This window comes from Mya arenaria, chromosome 9 (genome assembly GCF_026914265.1).
Source record: "Mya arenaria isolate MELC-2E11 chromosome 9, ASM2691426v1".
In the NCBI taxonomy this organism is placed as follows: domain Eukaryota; kingdom Metazoa; phylum Mollusca; class Bivalvia; order Myida; family Myidae; genus Mya; species Mya arenaria.
The window spans coordinates 43930634-43948267 of NC_069130.1; the positions used below are offsets into that span (position 1 = coordinate 43930634).

The 17634-nt window shown below is 39.6% G+C and overlaps 1 protein-coding gene across 1 annotated transcript; it reads right to left on the reverse strand.

Moving 5' to 3' along the window:
* Nucleotides 1-1834: 1834 nt before the first annotated feature.
* LOC128202711 (uncharacterized) lies at nt 1835-15770 on the reverse strand. The gene is made up of 5 exons (XM_052903783.1): nt 15714-15770; nt 14011-14596; nt 13302-13460; nt 7605-7662; nt 1835-4362 (listed from the first exon to the last, which is right to left on the reverse strand). The coding sequence occupies exons 2-5, from the start codon at nt 14566-14568 to the stop codon at nt 2093-2095; spliced, it is 3045 nt and encodes a 1014-aa protein (XP_052759743.1). The 5' UTR covers nt 14569-14596; nt 15714-15770; the 3' UTR covers nt 1835-2092.
* Between the last annotated feature and the right edge of the window lie 1864 nt (nt 15771-17634).

Sequence of the window (17634 nt, forward strand, 5' to 3'; positions counted from 1 at the left end):
ACGCTATGGGCGACATCTCACTGATGACGATACCTCGACGATGACGCTATGGGCGACGCCTCACTGATGACGACACCTCGACGATGACGCTATGGGCGACGCCTCACTGATGACGACACCTCGACGATGACGCTATTGGGGACACCTCACTGATGACGACACCTCACCGATGACGCTATGGGCGACACCTTACTGATGAAGACACCTCGACGATGACGACACCTCGACGATGACGCTATGGGCGACGCCTCACTGATGACGACACCTCGACGATGACGCTATGGGCGACATCTCACTGATGACGATACCTCGACGATGACGCTATGGGCGACGCCTCACTGATGACGACACCTCGACGATGACGCTATGGGCGACGCCTCACTGATGACGACACCTCGACGATGACGCTATTGGGGGCACCTCACTGATGACGACACCTCGACGATAACGCTATGGGCGACACCTCACTGATGACGACACCTCGCCACGACGCTATGGGCGACGCCCCACCGATGACGATACCTCACCGATGACGCAATCTTGTTACCAGTAATCAATATTATCCATATATGCCTTATCTAAGAAGTCGTTAAAGGTGTATCACTCAAGATTAATGTGTTTTTTTATACACGTGTATGTATTGATATTAAATACGAGTGTCACTTTAAATTTGTTTTCAATAAAAAAAAATCGGTGAATTGCTATAAGTATACATTTATAGTGAACATGTTGATGTTTCTTATAAAACGGTCAAATTTAAAGAATAAAATGATAGGACTAAATTGTTATATATTAAATAATAATAATTGACATGGAACTGTATAAGGTTCTTGAAGAACGTTGGCTGTGTCTGCAATTTGTGTGGTTTGACGCCAGGTCAATCGTAAAAACTCGGCCATCTCCGGCAAGCTACGAGATATACCTCGTAAATAGTAGTAAGGTGATAGATGTGTCCGCCTTCTGGTAGTGAAATGGTCTGGTAGTAGATGTGTCCGACAGTCACCAAAATATATATTCATATAAATGCTATCAGATGCATTTCGGAGCCTGCTAAAATCTACAACCGTAATGTGTGTATTTGTAGACAAAAACATTTTTACTGACTTTTGCTTAAATAAGAAATACTTTGCCTTGCATGATCATTTTGATATAACGCACTTCTTATGCCAACATCATGAGTGTGTTGTATAATTTTTACGTATCTTACTTCAATATCAAGTAAACATTTATTATCCAGCCTTAAATTTGATATCTTAGTCATATACTATTAGCTTATCATCATCATCATCATCATCATCCTCATCATCCCACCACCACCATCACCATCACCACCACCACCACCAACAACAACAATACCATCATCTTCATCATCATCATCATCACCATCATCCTCCCACCACCACCATCATCACCATCACCAACAACAATACCATCATCATCATCATCATCGTCGTCGTTGTTTTCGCCGTCGTCACCACCATCAGTATCATCATCATAATCATCATTATCATCAACACAACCACCACCAGCACCACCATCGCCGTCGTCATCATCATCATCACTATCACATCATCATCATCATCAGCGTCACAACCACCACCACCATAATCACCATCATCACTGACGTCTACATCGTTGTCGTCGTCATCATCATCATCATCATCGACATCGTCGCCGTGGCGAAGTAAGTACTTTACATTTATCAAATGATATCACATTAAACTAGGAAATTTGTTAATTTATTAAGGGATTCTTTCTTTAAAAAGTCGATCAAGTTGAACCGACTATTGCACGTGTTGATTACGGACGTTTGTGTTATAATTAAAAAAGAAAGTTTTCATCCAAGTTCGATATATTTAATAACACCAGCCACAACGACATTGCTGTGTACAGTTAAACCTATTTTAGGATGCATGCAAATACACAAAATAAATCAAATTAACTGAATACACATAGAAAGTGGTGATAATAATTAGTTCCGGGAAAAGTAACATATATATCTATAAATAGAATGACACTTCCCCATTGATTGTTTCACTGTTTTTCATCAAATATGAATTCCCATAATCGATGCCAACACTTAACTTATTGTTCACATTTTGGTGAATCTGAAATAAAGACTCCACCTATCGTCACCCTCGAGAACCTTGAATGACGGCGAACTGTATATATGTTCTCGGATGTCTTTCATCTCACTGGCAGGTTTCACCGTGCAGCCGACCATGTCGCATGTAATGGTGTGTGGTATGTTCTTCATCGTCTCTATCAGACTCCGCACCGCCCCCGCTGTCATTGTCACACCCTTAAGTGTAATATCGGTGATGGAGGCTGGAGGGAGGAGGTGGAGCTCACCTAGATCTGCAATATCTATCTCAAGGCTTTGTAACGGAGGGAGACTTGGTAGTGTATCCACAAGTAACTGGACATTCTTAACGCTATGTAACCTAACACGTTGTAGTTTACTCCACCTTTGATCGTGTTTAAATAATCTAAATATGTACATTTCAACATTCGATGATACACTAACTAAGTCACATGTTGTAATATGTGTTGGATCAACCTGCACACGTGTTGTATTGTCTCCGTGTATATCCAGATCTTCCAGCCTGTGACACTGGGACAGGTCATACTGCCCATCACGGTACCACAGTGTCACTGCTTTGAGGGAGTCGGAGGAGGATGTGATCACCTCCTGCAGCTCTTCCCCATTAATTTGATCATTGCATTCATTGATGTCTAGTGACTGAATACGTTCCTTGTTTATCATCATCAGCTTTTTTAACACTACGACATCCTGGTCACTATGTAACAGAATCCAGAAGCGTGCGAGATAGAGCGGTATGTCACCATAGTTGTTCGCCCTGGCTTCACGGTTCCCGGAGAGAATCAGGTTCTGAAGTAGTTCAGCCTCTCCACTGTAGAATGATGGTTGGCATGGTGGTATAGAACTATTGATCCATGAAGACATTTGTACACCGAGCTCGGGCTTCATTCCACATATGAAAATAAATGTCTGAGAAACATCTCCCAAGATATTTTCCTTATTATCTTGTTCGTACTTGTTTGATAGCTGACTGTAGTCGTTTTCATTCAAACATAAATGAAGAGCCGCTAAAAACTCTTGAAGTGTTTTATGAAAGAATGAAAAGTGAGATGATCTCCTGATCAATGAGTTGGATTTCTTCTCCGTGAGTAAGCCGGACTTTAATGCAAATTCAACCTGCTCCCTGCTTAACAAAGCGTTGACTGTTTTGTTGCTGAAAACAACAGACGAATCTTTGCACTCTGAATATAAAGTTGTGTATGCTAACTTTGCCAGCGCAAGGTAAACCATGGGATTTTGCACGAAGCATTCGTGTTCCTTTAATACAGATGGCAGTTCAATTTTCGGAATTTTAATCCCGCTTTGCATATAACTAAGTCTACATGATAGCATGTTTATCACGCCAGCATAAATGTCACTCTTTGAATCGGTTAACGATTTGCCCTCGAACCACAGGCACACGAGCTGGGTGATACTGATAGGTGCTGACAATAATCCTTCAAGATCCTTCTCTGACGCCATGTCCATGAAAGCCTCTGGTGTCCGTCCATCCTTATTTCCCCCATTAAGAATGTTGATGATATTTTCCACGAGTTGCTCTGTGTCTGCAGCTCCTTCTATTTCAAGATATTTGTCGATCTTTGAATCCTGCACTCTAAACTGTGACAGTCGCCAGGGACGCGTTGTCGTGAGAAGTGTGGCCTTGTTGGCCGAATTTCGGAAAGGGATGACTTTTTCCTCAGTTTTGCACGTACAGTTTACGTTTTCCGGATGGGTCCATTCGTCGAGGCCGTCAGCTATGATTAAACATGTTTCACTTTCCAGCACCGTCTGTAATAGCCGGTAACCATCATCGGCATCCTTCTCGTGGTAGATTTTACGTATAAGTTGATCCTTGATCATTTGTGCTAGGTCACACGTTTTACCTGAATCTCGTAGGGTGACATGAAACAAAAATGCAAACTCTTTGAAGAATTCTGGGTCGACAAAGCTTGTTTTAATACCGACGTTTTCCTCCGCTGGTAAATACTGGTGAGTCCACTCCAGGGCACACATTACGGAGAATGTAGATTTGCCATTGCCCGGTTCTCCAACAAGGAAAACATTTCTGAGCAACTGAATTTCTTTAATGAAAACATCTGAAAATTTTGCAATTTTTTGACCGCTTTCTTTGTTGCCGATTTTTCGATGATCTTTCTCCACAATTTTCGGTGCCACGTAGAATTTCCTGAGTTTGGCGTTCTTTTCTCCGAGAATGGGAGATATCGGCATGTCGGCCAAAGTGGTTCGGTAATGGTTTGCCAAACGTAGTCGTAATCCTGAAGTAAATGTAAAGATATATCATTAAAAACATAGAAATAAGAACATATACGTTTGCATTATCACAAAACACTTGGTGAGAAAACAGGAATCAGTTTTGTGACAAGACGCTCGGTACAAAAGATAAGCAATATCACAAGACCCTTGATGCAGACGATTAGTAATATCAACAGACGCTTGTAAAGAAGATTAGAAGCAGAGTTATCAAAAGATGTCTTTTGCAAAAAATAAGTAGCAGCCTTTAACAAGAGGTCCGGGACCAAAGATAAGAAGCAGCATTATCACAAGATGCTTGTTACAGAAGATAAGTAGCAGCCTTTACCAAGACATTTGGTCCAGAAGATAAGTAACAGCATTATTACAAGACGCTTGGTACATAAAGATAAGAGGCAGAATTATTACAAGACGCTTGTTACAGAAGATAAGAAGCAGCATTATCACAAGACGCTTGGTACAGACAATAAAAAGCAGCATTGTCACAAGACGCTCAGTTCAGCAGATAAGTAGCATTATCACAAGACGCTTAGTACAGAATATAAGTAGCAGCAATATCACAAGACGCTTGTTGCAGAATATACGTAGCAGCATTATCATAAGACGATTAGAAGCAACATTATAAGTATATCACAAGTTTCCGGTACGGATAAAAGTCCGACCCGGGGGCACGCGCGTAAACTGGTAACGAGGCTTGCCGAGTCACCGGCCACGCAACGTGCCCGAGGGTCGGATTTTCCTATTCGGACCGGAAAAACATGATTGGTATTTTTTCTTGCACATCTAAAATTATCAAATTGTGGTAAAATTGATATAGAAAACGCACTTATGTACATTTTACGAACCAGCGCGTGCGACATCGTTTACTGACGTCATAAACCGCAATTATTTTAGTTTAGTTTAAACATATTTATTTTACAACGATTGTGAAACAAGTTATTACAACATTATATTAATCACTCTCGTTGGCGCGATATTACGCGAGAGTGTGGTCTTGTGTTGTGGGGAAAACCGGAGAACCCGGAGGAAACCCACTTGTCCGGCTTGGTGACCACAAACCAAACTCACATGCGCCCAAGCCGGGAATCGAACCCGGGTCGATTAGGTGAGAAGCGAGCGCGCTTACCACTGCGCTAACCGGACAACCAATTATTTTAAATAACTACTGATGTCAAATAGTTACTCTGAAAATCGCGTTTTTTATGATTATTTATTTCCAATTTTAATCAAAAGTCTTGCATACTTATATATTTGATTGCGCTTTACTGAAATGGTTAAATATACTTTTTCATAAACCAAACAATAAAAGAAATTAAAAGTGACACGTGGATGCGCGTGACTCATCTAGCATAGGAGGTGTAAGACGGGGTTTTCCAGCACTGGTGACATAACCGGAAACACACGTCCGGTATGCAAAAATATCATATGACGCTTGGTACAGGTGATAAGAAGCAGAAATATCACAAGACGCTTGGTACAGGTGATAAGAAGCAGAAATATCACAAGACGCTTGGTACAGGTGATAAGAAGCAGAAATATCACAAGACGCTTGGTAAGAAGAAAGGCAGCAAAAGTGTAATGGTTGTATAAGTTAAAAGTTGTATGAGTTCTTATAAGTATCTATCATGTGTTTCCGGTACGGATAGAAAAATCCGACCCGAGGGCACGCGCGTAAGCCGGTAACGAGGCTTTCCGAGTTACCGGTCACGCAGCGTGCACGAGGGTCGGATTTTTCGATCCGGACCGGAAAAACAATATTTTTTTCCTTGCATACCTAAAATTATGAATTAGTGGGAAAATTGACGTAGAAAACGTACTTAAGTACATTTCAGCAAAAAGCGCGTGCGACGTTGTGTACTGACTTCATAAAGCGCAGTCATTTTAAATCACTATCGACGTCAAATAGTTCCTTTAAAAATAGCGCTTTTACGATTATTTCTTTTCAAATTTAATTAATAGTATTGTATACTTATATTTATGATTCCGCTTTATTGAAATTGCAAACTATACTTTTCATAAACTATACAATAAAAGAAATAAAAAATGGCGCGTTGTTGCGCGTGACTCATCTTACATGGGGGGGTGTAAGATGAGTTTTTCCAGCACCGGTCACATGACCGGAAACACACGTCCGGATAGAAAAAAACCCGACTCGATGGCACCTGCGTTGCCAGGTAACGAAGCTTGCCGAATTACCGGCTGCGCAGCATGCCCGAGAGTCGGATTTTTCGATCTGGAACCGAGGAACCGACACATATGATAGACATTTTTCTAGCATAGCTTCAATAACAATATTTTGTGAAAAAATACATGGAAAAGCGCATGCTTGTACATTTTCCCAAAAAGGGCGTGCGATGATGTTTACTCACGGCATGACGCGCAGTAAGTTTTATTCACGGCATACGTCAAGAAGTTTCTGAGTATCACGTCTTATAAGGGTTACTTTTTGTTTTGAAGGTATATTTTAGTAAAGTTTATGTTTATCGCACTATTCTATTGAAATCTCATAATTATAGTTACATTAAGTGTATAATAAAAGAAATAGAAAGTATTACGTCACAGCGCGTGACTCATCTGGCATGGCAGGGGTGCCAGATGGAATTTTCTTGCATACCGGACGTGTTTCCGGGCATGTGACCAGTGGTGGAAAAAACCCGTCTTACACAGCCCATGTAAGAGGAGTCACGCGCAACAACGCGCCACTTCTTATTTCTTTTCTTGTATGGAATATGAAAAGTAAATTATGCCATTTCAATAAAGCGCAATTAAATATATAAGTACTCGCGCGCTTTGGTGAAATGCACAAAAGTGCGTTTTCTACGTCAATTTTTCCACAAATTGATAATTTAAGATATGCAAAAAAACATCAATCAGGTGTTTCCGGTCCGGATCGAAAATTCCGACCCTCGGGCACGCTGCGTGTCCGATAACTCGGAAAGCCTCGTTACCGGCTTAAGCGCGTGCCCTCGGGTCGGATTTTCAATCCGTACCGGAAACACATGATACTTATATTCCAGCACGGCTGACGTCACCGGAAATGCCTATCCGGTGTGCTAGAAATGCAGAGTTTTAACACTATCTTATCTTTCTTAACGAAAGTTAGTGGGTGGAAACCATTTTTCTTTCTTAGAAACAGTGACCTACACCCTACTACTCATCACAGCCCCAAGCTAGCTCTTTACATAAGCCACCAAACACAGTTTCATCCATATCCATATACGTCAATTTGATCAAAAGCGTCTCTTACCTTCCTTCAATATCTCCCCTTCGTTCTCAGCACTGATCTTGAAATCGTCTGTTTGCAGCTGTCAACAAAACAGATCGACATTAAGCATCCAATAATTCAAAGGCTATTTTACAAAATAATATAAACTATAAACTTATATTATAAAGACAAAATTGAACAGAAAACAGTTTTACTACATCAGAAAGTGTATGCACGTTGTCATAAAGGTGACATGTGTAAATAAAACTATTTTTTTATCTCGGGATCTCAACTAAATTACTCGTTCCCACGACTTGCATGTTGTTGCCACGACTTAATAATTTCGAGGCCACCACTTCGTACGTTTAAGACGTGGGATGGTTCAGACCAGTTGACGATTTGTGTCATGGGTCTGTAATGGGTCGTGACCCATCGGTACGCAACCTTGGTTTGGCCTCGCTTCTAATAAGGTCAAATAGGGACTCCCACCTACACTTAAGTCCGTTGGTCTGATTAGATGCAAGGTCAAATAGGGTCCCCGACCATCACTTAATTCCGCTGATCTACTAGTAATTAGGTACATGGTCAATTAGGGATTCCCACCTATAGTAAAGTCATGTGATCTAATTAGATACATGGTCAAATAGGGACCCCACCTACACTAAAGTACGGTGATCTAATCAGGTGCAAGGTCAAATACGGACCCCCACCTACACTAAAGTCCGGTGATCTAATCAGGTGCAATGTCAAATACGGACCCCCACCTACACTAAAGTCCCGTGATCTAATCAGGTGCAAGGTCAATTACGGACCCCCACCTACACTAAAGTCCCGTGATCTAATCAGGTGCAAAGTCAATTACGGACCCCCACCTACACTAAAGTCCGGTGATCTAATCAGGTGCAAAGTCAATTACGGACCCCCACCTACACTAAAGTCCCGTGATCTAATCAGGTGCAAAGTCAATTACGGACCCCCACCTACACTAAAGTCCCGTGATCTAATCAGGTGCAAAGTCAATTACGGACCCCCACCTACACTAAAGTCCCGTGATCTAATCAGGTGCAAAGTCAATTACGGACCCCCACCTACACTAAAGTCCCGTGATCTAATCAGGTGCAAGGTCAATTACGGACCCCAACCTACACTAAAGTCCCGTGATCTAATCAGGTGCAAGGTCAATTACGGACCCCCACCTACACTAAAGTCCCGTGATCTAATCAGGTGCAAAGTCAATTACGGACCCCCACCTACACTAAAGTCCCGTGATCTAATCAGGTGCAAAGTCAATTACGGACCCCCACCTACACTAAAGTCCGGTGATCTAATCAGGTGCAAAGTCAATTACGGACCCCCACCTACACTAAAGTCCCGTGATCTAATCAGGTGCAAAGTCAATTACGGACCCCCACCTACACTAAAGTCCCGTGATCTAATCAGGTGCAAAGTCAATTACGGACCCCCACCTACACTAAAGTCCCGTGATCTAATCAGGTGCAAAGTCAATTACGGACCCCCACCTACACTAAAGTCCCGTGATCTAATCAGGTGCACGGTCAAATACGGACCCCCACCTACACTAAAGTCCCGTGATCTAATCAGGTGCACGGTCAAATACGGACCCGCACCTACACTAAAGTCCGGTGATCTAATCAGGTGCACGGTCAAATACGGACCCGCACCTACACTAAAGTCCCGTGATCTAATCAGGTGCACGGTCAAATACGGACCCCCACCTACACTAAAGTCCGGTGATCTAATCAGGTGCAAAGTCAATTACGGACCCGCACCTACACTAAAGTCCGGTGATCTAATCAGGTGCAAAGTCAATTACGGACCCCCACCTACACTAAAGTCCCGTGATCTAATCAGGTGCACGGTCAAATACGGACCCCCACCTACACTAAAGTCCCGTGATCTAATCAGGTGCAAAGTCAATTACGGACCCCCACCTACACTAAAGTCCCGTGATCTAATCAGGTGCAAGGTCAAATAGGGACCCCCATCTTCACTGAAGTCCTAAAGTCCCCTGATCTAATCAGGTGCAAGGTCAATTACGGAACCCCACCTACACTAAAGTCCCGTGATCTAATTAGGTGCACGGTCAAATACGGACCCCCACCTACACTAAAGTCCCGTGATCTAATCAGGTGCAAAGTCAATTACGGACCCGCACCTACACTAAAGTCCCGTGATCTAATCAGGTGCAAAGTCAATTACGGACCCCCACCTACACTAAAGTCCCGTGATCTAATCAGGTGCAAAGTCAATTACGGACCCCCACCTACACTAAAGTCCCGTGATCTAATCAGGTGCAAGGTCAAATAGGGACCCCCATCTTCACTGAAGTCCTAAAGTCCGGTGATCTAATTAGGCGCACGGTCAAATAGGGGCCCTCACGTACAAGAAAGTCTGGTGATCTAATTATGTGCAAGGTCAAGTAGGGGCCCTCACGTATACGAAAGTCCGGAGATCTAATTAGGCACACGGTCAAATAGGGGCCCTCACGTACACGAAAGTCCGGTGATCTAATTAGGTGCAATGTCAAAAAGGTACGCCCACTTACACTAAAGTCCGTTAATCTAATTAAGTGCAAGGTAAAATAGGGACCCGCACCTACTTCCAGTGTTTACCTGTCGCAATGTCCTGTGAAGGAAAAAATGTTTTCGCTTTGTCTGTAGGTGGATGAAATAGGGCCCTGACCTACACTAAAGTTTGTTGATCTAATTAAGTGGAAGGTCAAATAGGGACCCGCACCTTCACTAAAGTCCGGTGATATCTAATTAGGTGGAAGGTCAAATAGGGACCCGCACCTTCACTAAAGTCCGGTGATCTAATTAAGTGGAAGGTCAAATAGGGACCCCACCTTCACTAAAGTCCAGTGATCTAATTAAGTGGAAGGTCAAATAGGGGCCCCCACCCATACTAAAGTCCGGTGATCTGATTAAGTGAAAGGTCAAATAGGACCCCCCCCCCCGCCTACAGTAAAGTCCGTTGATATAATTAAGTGCAAGGTCGAATAGAGGCCCCCACCTACACTAAAGTCCGTTGATCTGATTAGGTGCAAGGTCAAGTAGGGTCTTAAGTCCGGTGACGAGGTCAAACCATACTATTCTAAATTGTATTCAATAAACGCATACCTGATCCGCACAAAAGGTAGTCCACTCGATATAATTCCCAATCGCTCCTCTTACACAAGAGTACAGAAATATCTTTGCAAGAGTTTATCGAATCTGTTATAAAACAAGAGCTGTCACAGAGACAGCGCGCTCGACTATTCCGCCGCTTTTCAGTGTAAGGATTGAAAAGTTTTGGCGAAACATGCATGAATCACTGTTAGATTAGATTTCAATGCAATACATGATGTGCGGAGATGTTAACATAAATGTGGTTACATGCAAAATTTTAACCAGAATTTTTAAGTGTAATAATAAAGGGCCATTATTTGCAAAACACAGTTATCTAACTTGATTATTCAATTAGGTTGGGTGGTTGAATACCATTTTGTATAAAGTCTCAATGCAATACATTAAGTAGTTGCTGAGATATTATCCTATGTCACATAGGATAATATCTCAGCAACTACAGTACTATGTGTGCTAAGGCTTAAAAAAATGTTTGGTTAGGGTTACATCCTCTTCAAAAATAGGTAGGGTAGGTAGGCTTTTTATTTATTTTTTTTTTTTTTTTTATTAGACTTTATATAAGAATGCCATTTTCATCATTGGAGAATGGTGTTAAAGTTATTGTCTATATAAGCATTTAAGGTTTTAAACTACATATTGAAAAGCACCAAAAGAAAGAATTTTTATTTTTATTTTTTTTTCCAACTGACTATAAAAACGGTAGGGTCGGCGCCTATTCCGTAGGTAGGGTCGGGTAACCCGAACCAATATATTTTTTTTAGGCCTAACAAGACCTTAACCAGAATTTCTAAGAAGCATAATAAAGGGGCAAAAATTATATAATATGAAAGATAGAGTTATCTTACTTGATTAAATAAGAAGGATAAATGGTTGGGAGCCTGTGTGTAAAGTTTCAATGCGATACATGATGTATTTGCTGAAGCATTGACTTAAAAGTGGTTACATGCAAAACCTTAACCAGAATTTCTATGTTGAATAAAAAGGGGCCATTATTTGAATTTAATGCAAACTAGAGTTATCTTACTTGGTTATTTAAGTAGATTGGTTGAGTACCATTTTATAAAGTCTCAATGCAATTCATCCGTAGTTGCTGAGATATTAACCTATGTGTGCTTACATGCAAAACCTTAACAAGTATTTTCTGAGTCGAATAATAAAGGGCAATTATTTGCATTAAATGCAAACTAGAGTTATCTAATTTCATAAATCAAGTAGGTTGGATGGTTGAGTACCATTGTATCAAGTCTCAATGCAATACCTCAAGCAGTTGCTGAGATGTTAACCTATGTGTGCTTGCAGCAAAACCTTAACCAGAATTTCTAAGTCAAATAATAAAGGCCTATTATTTGCATTAAATGCAAACTAGAGTTATCTAACTTCATAAATTAAGTAAGTTGGATGGTTGAGTACCATTGTATCAAGTCTCAATGCAATACCTGAAGTAGTTGCTGAGATATTAACCTATGTGTGCTTGCACGCAACACCTTATCCAGAATTTCTTAGTAAAAAATAAAGGCCTATTATTTGCATTAAATGCAAACTAGAGTTATCTAACTTGGTTAATTGAGTAGGTTGGATGGTTGAGTACTATTGTATCAAGTCTCAATGCAAAACCTGAAGTAGTTGCTGAGATATTAACCTATGTGTGCTTGCACGCAAAACCTTAACCAAGGGGTGACGCCGACGCTTGGGTGAGTAGTATAGCTCTCCTTATTCTTCAAATAGTCGAGCTAAAAAGGACACTTGCAATCATACCTTTTTTCAGCTGTTTCACGGCCTCGCACCCTCGAGTCGGTATGATAGTTTCATTATGTCCTCTAGGATATGAGTTCATATCTGTTCGTTTTTTGAGTTTAATTGTGTCCCATAACATAATAAGTCAATTCCGGGTGCACACATGTGCAGAAGTTGGCAGTCAAGTCGTCTGCGAAGTTTCACCATGCATAATAAAATTATTTTTAATACTCATGCCTGAACTACACTAAAAATAGTTCACACGTTATCATTTAAAAGTACTCTTCCAGCAAGTTACTATGTATTTCTACACGCGTCGACCAAATTTAATGCAAAAAAGTAAATGTTAACTCATACCCTTTCTCATACCTGTTCTGTGGCGTGTTGTGCCTTACATCGGTATGCTGGTTCAGCTGTGTCATCTATCGCATACAGTCAAACCTGTTTAATCTGTTCCACGGCATGTCGTGCCTAGGGCCGGTATGCCGGTAAGTTGTGTCATCTATCTTGTAAAGTCACCTGTTAAACTATTCCACGGAGTGTGGTGCTATGGGCCGGTATGCTAGTTCAGTTGTGGTTTTTATCATGTACAAGCATACCTATTTAATCTGTTTCATGGGATGTTGTGCCTTGAGTAGGAATACTAGTTCAGTTGTGTCATCTATCATGGAAAGCCATACCTTTTTGTTCTGTTCCACGGCATTTCGTACCTAGGGCCTCTATCATGGAAAGCCATACCTGCTTAATCTGTTTCGCGGCTTGTTGTGCCTTGGGCCAGTATGCTAGTTCAATTTTGCCATCTCTCTTGTAAAGTCATACCTGTATAATCTGTTTAGTCCGCTATCATGTAAATTTGTACCTTCTTAAGCTGTTCCACAGCATGTTGTGCCACGGGTCGGTTTGCTAGTTCAGTCTTATCCTCCAGCAGGGTGCGTAGCTTGAACAGGAAGTCCACTAGTTCTGTGTCCTTGACCCTCTGGTCATGGGAATGGCGTACGCGTCGACCAATGTCCCGAACCTTAAATGTAATGTTTGAAATAAGTTTTGACTAACATAGCTTGTAGTTGTGGTGAACATGGCACAAATTGAAATGCATACTATCATGCAATATGTAGTAACTAAACTATATATGCACTTTAAGACTTCTTGGTTGTTTGGATTAGAGTAACGAATGTACAAAATAATCAGAGCAACTTTAAGTGAATACTGAAACATTCTACACTTATTATGAACATTCTTAAAAGCTGAACTCTCACAGATTGACCGTTTAGGCCACGATTTTATGTTTTGTCTGGGAGTGAGCCAATGTTTGCGTTAATGTCTGGAAACCAGTGATATAATGATAATACAGTGAGATGTTGTATGGAAAAAAGCGTTAGTAAAAAATTAGTTTCCCGGCAGTTCTTAAGTAAGTTGTCTTATGACTAAATTAAATGTATTAATGTGCGAAATCAGCTGAATTTGAGATAAAAATATAATAAATGTCAAAACTGTCAATCTGTGAGAGTGCAGCTTTAAAAAGTCAACGGAATCGTATAATATGATCATAGTGTGATTAATATGTTTACCTCTGTTAATAAATTTTGCTGTGTTGCAACGTTAAACGACAGTTTGGTTTTGAAATCCTCGCAATTTATCATGACGCTGATCACTCCGTTAAAGTCACTGTCTTTGATGGAGGACACGGTCTTGTAGCCATCAGGAGGCAGGAAACACTTGCCTATCTCCCAGGGAATGGTGCTCCATTTGTCGGCATTTGTATTCTTCCATGATGGTCCCGAAAAGCTGTGATGTTTGATTATTTCATCACGGACGCCTTCACAAATCCCATTTGGACAAGGAGCATACAGTTTTTGAGGAAAGATATGAAATCTACAGTTTCTAGTACTGGTGCATATCCCACGAGTTGGGCACATCAACACGTTTTCTGTGAAACAATGTGCACATGCTGCCCCGGATGGAAGACCCTTGGATGTTCTAACGGTGCTATAGATGTCCTGGTGAACGCATGTCAGTACGTCCTCCAGAAAATCTTGTAATCCGTCCTTGGTGATGTTGAGGGCGAGGGCGGCCTTTACCCAGTTCTGGGCTTCCTTCTCCTTTAATGATTCTCTATAAGAGGCCATTATTTTGCCATTAGATCTTATTCAATACCTGGTAAAAGAAACAAGTCACTGAGTATTACTTACATTACAAAAGTCCCCTTCGGATCTTAAACAAATTGAAATTACTAGCATTAAAATAAGAGCTGCACTATCACAAATTTACTGTTTGCCAACTTATTTATTATTGTCTAGGAATGAGCCATGTTTTTGCATAAACATCTGCAAACTAGTGGTATTAGACTGCTGACAAAAGATTAGATCGCAGATTTTCATATTTCCATCGAAAATTTATCTTTTATGGCTAAAAGAGTTACTAACGGTTTAAGAAAAACACATTTTTTTAACTAAACTAAATCTGCAATCTGATTTTTGTCAGCAGTCGTATATCATTGGTTTCCATATATTTTGATATAAATTGGGTCGTTCCAAGACAAAAAAAATTTTTTTAAAGTTGTCAAAACGTTCAATCTGTGAGAGTGCATCTTTAAGAAAATGTTGAAATAGCCACCACATTTTTTCACGACGTAAATTATTTATTTTTTATTGGCCTGCATAATATCCCTATTGCCCTCTATCCACATATTACATTACAATTACATGAACCAAGTTTTAATACTTCATTATACAGGGCAAAGATCCAGTTAAGAGATAGACGATATTTGTTTATTTCAGTGTAAGATTGTATTTTATTTCACGTGTGTCATAGAAAAACATATTTTCACGAGTTTTAGAATGACTACCGTTATTAAAAAAAAAAGCCTGGACGGCATTTTAGAATGACTACCGTGAATGAGTACAGTAGAATCTATGCGATATAATCAGAACGTATTTTGTTAATTCTAAGCCTTTTTCCATTTAATAACTTATCTATTATTTTCACCTCTCTAACCAGTATGTATATACATATGTAATTGTTTATTTGGAGGTCTTAATGGGATAATGACTTTCAAAGTTTGAGCAGTATACATACACGTAAAACGAAAGCAGTTAGAAGCGTAATAAACAGGTCTAACAGGATCATGAAATTATACGGGAAATGAAACATGATTTTCAAATATTAAACTCAATTAATATGGTTTTGCATTTCCTAAATGTCTCTGATTACACACATAATGTGATGCTGATCTGAAAAGTTGTTGAATTGTGTTAAAAAAATCAAAACTCACATTTACGGCCGCCATTAAAGCAAATACGTGACGAACATTTTACATAGCGCATGCGCGAAAACATTTGGGCGTCAACCGTAACAACTCGGCTTTCTCCGGTAAGGTTCAAGATAGTGGACCGGCAAGCTTCGAGATAGACCTCGTAGTAAGGATAAGTATTGTATTAAAATCAAAACGCTAGAAGCGTTGAATGGCCTTTGGCCTGCAATGTTATGTGAGTATAGTCATGTAATTGTAAAAAAATAATTATTAAATTAAATTATAACATAAAAATCTAAAGATAGTATATAAGTAAGTATATGAGTAGCTCAACTTTAAGAGTTTTATGTTGATTCTCAATTAGATCATGTAGTATAAGTCACTTGAAATGTGGAATACGCCAAATAGTTACGTATAAGGTATGGAGTAATTCTAAATATCACATTAAACCTTATCTGGAGCTTTGGTTTTTATAAACAATGCACTGCCACGGATAAATCATTAATGAATTTTAGTAATATCTACACTTCAATTCAAACTTGACTAAGGCTTATTTAATTTACTTCCAGGGTATGCCAGCTTAACCAAATGCATCCCAAATAAATGCATTGAACATGTTAATTAGGTTTATGTGTAAGGCCTACTTCTACAACGACAAATACATCTGGATCGAATCACCCGAATATTATTTAATCCCTGTATGTTTGATGTACATGTATCTTAATAATGCCATCAACCAATGCCACAAAATGAACAGAGTACTCATCTATATCAGTGGTTTTAAATATGCATATGTTACATGCTCAAGACTTTGGTCTGAAATTACTGAGACAAAGTGAGAAATATTCACACACTTTCCGTTTCATTCGGCATTACATGACAATGACACAAATTGTAGTAGATCGATAGCTTTAGGCGATTTGATTTGAATGGTAAAAGTGTATACTTATCTGCATTTAGTACTGGTTAAATGTTGTTAGTATGTACTTACCCAAGAGAATGGTCTTATGTCGACACACGTTTTACAAACACAAGGACAAACTAACAATTTCAATGAAAATAAAAAGTAAGAGCGATTTAAGCTATTAAAAACATAGGAAATATTCTTATGGATGAACTTCAATCACCAAAATAAATTGATTGTTGGATAAAATAAAGCATTAAAATTTAATTTAAAACATTATGGTTTGATATCTTACGCATACTTAGCTTTTAATTGCATCATAATACGATCCATATATTCCCGAGTTCTCAGAGTTTATTTCCGGGAAATAAACCTCTCTGAATGCGATGAACCAGATTCTATTCTTAACTACAAAGTACATGTAGATATTATTAGATATTATCGGTCCTCGGCCTTACATGTATTTATTTGATTCAGTACGCGTTCATTTTGAAACTATTTGCAGATTCTGCTTTTTATATTGCGTTCTTTAACTCTCTGATATTGAAATAATTCCTTTCTGTACAATTTTAATCCATGCCAAGAAATCCTATCCAATTTTCGATTAAGAAGGAAACCCCTGTGCCAGCATATACCTGGATTTTAGCAGCATATGCATTATGTTCCATTCAGTGGTTTTGTGCTAAGGGTTAAAGGGCTGACTTGGTTCTCTATGTAATTTTTATCAGTTATCTGCTGTAACAGCTAATTGATTTTATTTAATGGCCATTACGACCAGCATGAAATTCAGGAGTTTGGTCATTTTTCGGAAAAATCTTTCTATAGTGCATGTTTCTTAGGTTTAACGCTTCATCTCATTTTGTTTATTACGACACTTGTCAAAAATAAAACAAAAATTTCAAAAATAGTTTATTATTAAGTATTGACATGATTTTCTTAACTATAAAAAGTATAATTATTAATTAACTAAGCTAAGCATTACATCTTTGATATTGTTCATGAACAATCTCCTTAATAACAATATTTAACTATCTAAAC

Excerpts from the sequence above, each read along its gene's own strand:
- LOC128202711 (XM_052903783.1), bottom strand. The coding sequence starts at position 14,568 with ATGGCCTCTTATAGAGAATCATTAAAGGAGAAGGAAGCCCAGAACTGG. Across the intron at positions 7,663-13,301 it reads CTGTGGAACAGCTTAAGAAG|CTGCAAACAGACGATTTCAA; the intron begins GTACAAATTTAC and ends TTTTGTTGACAG. Across the intron at positions 4,363-7,604 it reads AGGGGAGATATTGAAGGAAG|GATTACGACTACGTTTGGCA; the intron begins GTAAGAGACGCT and ends CATTTACTTCAG.